Consider the following 4,391-nt stretch of genomic DNA (forward strand, 5'->3'; position numbering starts at 1 on the left):
GTGATAATTATAATTTCATCGTTTGTCGCTAATAATTTGGTGAGTATACATTGGTGAGTATAAAAAACATGAGTAATGTAAATCGCATGCCCCCATTAAAAACAAAATATCATTCACCAGCAAATGTAAATTGCTTGATTAGCTTTTACTTGATTAAAAGTAATTACTTCAGATTTTATTGATTAAAAGCATGTAAAAATGTAAATCTACATCTCACTACTACATAAACGAGCAAATGCAACAGTTCAATGCAACGGTTCAGCATAATGCAACGGCCTATTTCAACAGTCCAGGCTAATGCAACAGTCTTTTGCAACGCTTTGGGCTAATGCAACGAATTTTATAGTCTAATGCAACGGTAAAAGCTATTGCAACGATTTTCAGCAACGACTAATTATTGGCCGTTGCATTAGGCGTTCAAATGCAACAACAATTTTCGAAATTGCAACGACAACTGTTGTAACAAATATTTTAATAGCTAGTTAAGTAGTTAGGTTAGAGTGACGTACTTCGTAAAATGTAATGAGACCTTACTACTGTAGCATTTTCTCTCTTTTTCTTCTCAAAACCCTATTTTCCGAAATCTCTTTCAAACCCCAACCCAGTTCTTGGTCGCGCGCCGCTCTAGTTCAAGGCCCAACAATTTCCCAGAATTATTCCAGTCTACCACTCCAGTTCTTGATGCTCGTCTTTGTTCATTCATTTTCATGACAAGGTCGTTTCTTTTCTTTTCTCTTTTCTCTTTGTTTTTCAGTTTTGATGTTTAATTTTCCTGCTCTTCTTTTTTCTTATCGGTCTGAAGTATCCATCAATTTTTTAAGGTTAAAGACGATTGCTGATTACGGCTAACCCTAGAAACTTCAATTGAAACTCAAATTTCAAAAATTACGAGGTAATGACTTGTTATTCTGTTCATCAACTTCTTTGTTTTTGTTTAAGAAATTCAATTTGTTGTTCGGTTATTTAATTTTCTACTTGTTGTGGTTAATTAGTTATTTCTCCATCCGTATGTGCTCCATTTTGAGTTAACAATGTATATTTTTTGGGGAATTTCAGAGTTTGTTCAATTAATCGTTTGGGTTTTAGGGTATATGTATTGATTTTTTGAAAGTAAATCCAATTAGCACTTCAATTAAGTTGCGAACTTTTGATTTGGAAACTGTTTTGTATTTTTTAATTACTTTACGCTCCTCCAAAGATAAGATTAAGGCCTAATACTGAGTATTGGTTGGATGGTATGGTAAAATCAAGTCAATCAATCCGCAATTCTGCTCATAGCATCAAATTTGGTTCTTAATTCTTTTTCTTTCTACCTATACAAAACCAAAGTAGGGAGCATTAGTTTTTCATTAATATATTAGAATGACCTATAAAAATAAACAGTTAGGTATAGTAAATTTTGATAATTAGGGGAGTTCCAAGAATTGAGCCTAGAACCAAGTGTCGTTTTGTTTTCTCTTGGTGTGTTTTTTTACACTATAATACTGTGTAGACTCATTTTCCTTCTTGTCTTTTAATTGGTATGAAACTCTTCTATAAATTAGATCAATAGATGTACTTATGTTTATTATTGGAGTTGGCTATGATTTGTTGTACTTCGTACTATGGTTTATCTTGCAGGGATTCTTACAATGTCATCTTACTTATTTTAGGTCTTGCTTTTGGTAGATGGTTGAGGCTTGTGGTTGTAGTCAAAGCTGGCAGAGAGAGTTTATGGAATAGCCTAAAACCGGCTCCTCACTGCTTAAATGCACACCTAACTTCTCGTTGCGTCATAGTCGTTCCACCGAGTATTTGTTTAGTACTCAGAATGGATAATGACCTATCCTTCCCCTGTGCACTTTGACCTGACATTCTGTTTTTTCCTCCGCTTTTCTTTATGTTTAAACTTTCCTATTTTGTTTATTTTAAAAAAATGTTAATAGACTTCTTAAGAAAAAATGAACTTAATTGTTTTTTTTTTAATATATATATAACTTGCAACACACCCCGTGGAAAGCAGTTAAGTAGGAGACTGGAGAAGGTAAACAAACAGGTTGATTAGTGTAACTTATAACCTTAATAACCCAACTGTTCCCTTAACCGGTGTTTTAAGTTATACTCCATATTTATTAAGTTTTCCTTTTAGTCTTTTACCTTCTCTAATATTTTCCTTGAACTGCATGCTAAGGGGGTGTGTTGCAAGTAAAATAACAAAAGAAATAAAAAATAAAAAATGTAAATATACCTTTATTTGGCAGGTGGTTTCTTTCCCTCTCCTTTTCTCTCTCTAATTTATTATATTTAATAACTTTTCTTTATGTGCATGCCAACATATAAGAGTATGATTGCTGTGACGGAGGGAGTACAAATCTCTGATTAAGGGGACTTTTTTTTCTTTTTCTTTTTTGGGGGTGGGGGGGGGGGGGGGGGGGGGTTCTCATTGACTTGTGTATCACAATTGTTTTTTCCAGTGATTGGGTTGTACATAAGGTGCCCCCCCAACTCCCCTCCTGCCTGGCGCTGGTGTCAATATCTGTTAGTTTGTATGGTTGGCCAGGTCATCCTTTATGATTTTGGTGAAGTGAATTATGTTTCTTTAGGATTTGTTTGATGCTATTGTTTATGAAAATTGACAAGAGTCACTATTCTTGCAGGAAAAGAAGGAAGTAAAAGAAGAAAAATTGAAACTCGAAGAGAAGTATATGTGGGCTATCGTTGATGGTGTCAAAGAAAAGGTTTCTTCCCTTCTTTCAACTGAAGTTATAGTGGTTGTGTCACTGTACGCATAATATCTTTGTTCTTTTTTTTTTGGGACTTTTTATGCTTCCTCAAAAGCTACCATTTCTGCCTTATCCATTTTTCTGGACTTTTCTGTTTGGTTAATATATATACATTAGAGGGTGATTTATACTTGAAGCAACTTGGTGTCAGTTTTTTGTACAGGAACTTGGTCATGTTTGTTGAATGTTATTGCATCTGAGTTGATCTATTCACATGTATAGCATTAGGAAGAATTCATCTGAGGCAGCAAAATTTCATTATGTTTGTTTCATACTTTCATCTAATTTTGGCAATCTTTTGTGGTACCCTGTTTCTTTTAACAAGGGGGTGACATAATGGTAGAGTTTCAAGTAGGGAGTCACTGGAGTGTGTTCTCTGTTAGCTTGATTCATATTGATACATATTTTTGGTTAATTGGTTATGAATGTTTTGTCAATTAGGTCATGCAAACTGGGTAACATGTTCCCTATTGAACGAATGTAAAGTATCTTATGTTTTGAAGCAGAATTTTCTGTGCAGGAAAAAGGATGTGCCAACAGTTGTAATTTTTAAAATAGTACGGAGTAAAATATATCAAATGCTTAACATGTTGTACTCTAATGCTACTGATTTTAAGGCCTGCCAATACCATTTTAACAAATACTTTGGTACTATCATTAGTTCATTACCAATCTCTTAGTGATTTAAACTTAACTTCTTGGCAATGTGCTTCTTTTTGTGTAAGACACACTTTCTGTACTGGTACATGTGCTGTGACTGCTAGAAAGATAGGCAACCCACTTTCAATATCCCTATCGTATGAAAAACTGCAACTGCTGCTACTTTGAATCTGAATTATAGTTTCAACTTCTTACAGGTGGGTAACTTTAGAGTTGAGCCTCCTGGATTGTTTAGGGGCCGCGGCGAGCATCCCAAGGTTGTCAAAGTTTCTACTTTGTATCTCAGGCTTAATGGATTAATAACTCGGTTAATATCTTTAAGTCATAGTTTTAATTATCATGATGCAGATGGGGAAACTCAAAAAGCGTATATATCCAAGAGACATTCCAATAAATATAGGAAAGGACGCTCCGATTCAAGAGTGTCCTATCCCTGGCCAGAGGTAGCGGTTTACTCAATTTTCTATTTGTTATGTTATTAACTGTTTGTTTGTATAGGTACATGGTGCTGAGGTGGGAAAATGATATGATTATTGAAATGACATTCTTTGTAGAGGATCAGACTCACAACTCGGAAAGTTGCCCGGTTAGGAATATGTAAGAATATGTTATAGGTTGGAATTCTTTTGATCAAGCTTTATGCTCAAGATCGAACAATAATGTAAATTTACTATATATTATTTTTAATGCAAGAAGAATTTTATTATAATTCAATTTCATTAGTGTTTTTTGTCACCTTTTGTTATTACTTATTTTTTTTGGTATGAACATTAACATTATTTATTAACCTCAGAATTATTATAATGCAATGGCTCAAAAAGGAAAAATAGTGTGTTGCATTAGATCTATATCAACATTGCCTTAGAGCTACTGTAACGGTCCGTGGGAGATTTCCAGCATTGTTGCATTAGATGTGTAAAGGCGTTGCATTAGATCATAATGCAACGGTCCTTTGGAAATGGCGAGAAC

The 4,391-nt window shown here is 34.3% G+C and overlaps 1 protein-coding gene across 2 annotated transcripts; it reads left to right on the top strand.

Moving 5' to 3' along the window:
• Positions 1–4,141, top strand: LOC110785274 (DNA topoisomerase 1 beta-like). 2 transcript variants are annotated; one of them, XM_056826394.1, is made up of 6 exons: positions 1–715; positions 822–892; positions 2,637–2,717; positions 3,620–3,679; positions 3,771–3,865; positions 3,921–4,141. In XM_056826394.1, exons 3-6 carry the CDS (start codon positions 2,685–2,687, stop codon positions 4,021–4,023), a joined length of 291 nt encoding a protein of 96 aa, XP_056682372.1. In that variant the 5' UTR covers positions 1–715; positions 822–892; positions 2,637–2,684; the 3' UTR covers positions 4,024–4,141. The 2 variants fall into 2 exon arrangements, with proteins under 2 accessions (XP_056682372.1, XP_056682371.1); XM_056826393.1 differs by lacking the exons at positions 1–715; positions 822–892 and adding an exon at positions 2,422–2,539.
• Positions 4,142–4,391: the final 250 nt, after the last annotated feature.

This window comes from Spinacia oleracea, chromosome 4 (genome assembly GCF_020520425.1).
Source record: "Spinacia oleracea cultivar Varoflay chromosome 4, BTI_SOV_V1, whole genome shotgun sequence".
In the NCBI taxonomy this organism is placed as follows: domain Eukaryota; kingdom Viridiplantae; phylum Streptophyta; class Magnoliopsida; order Caryophyllales; family Amaranthaceae; genus Spinacia; species Spinacia oleracea.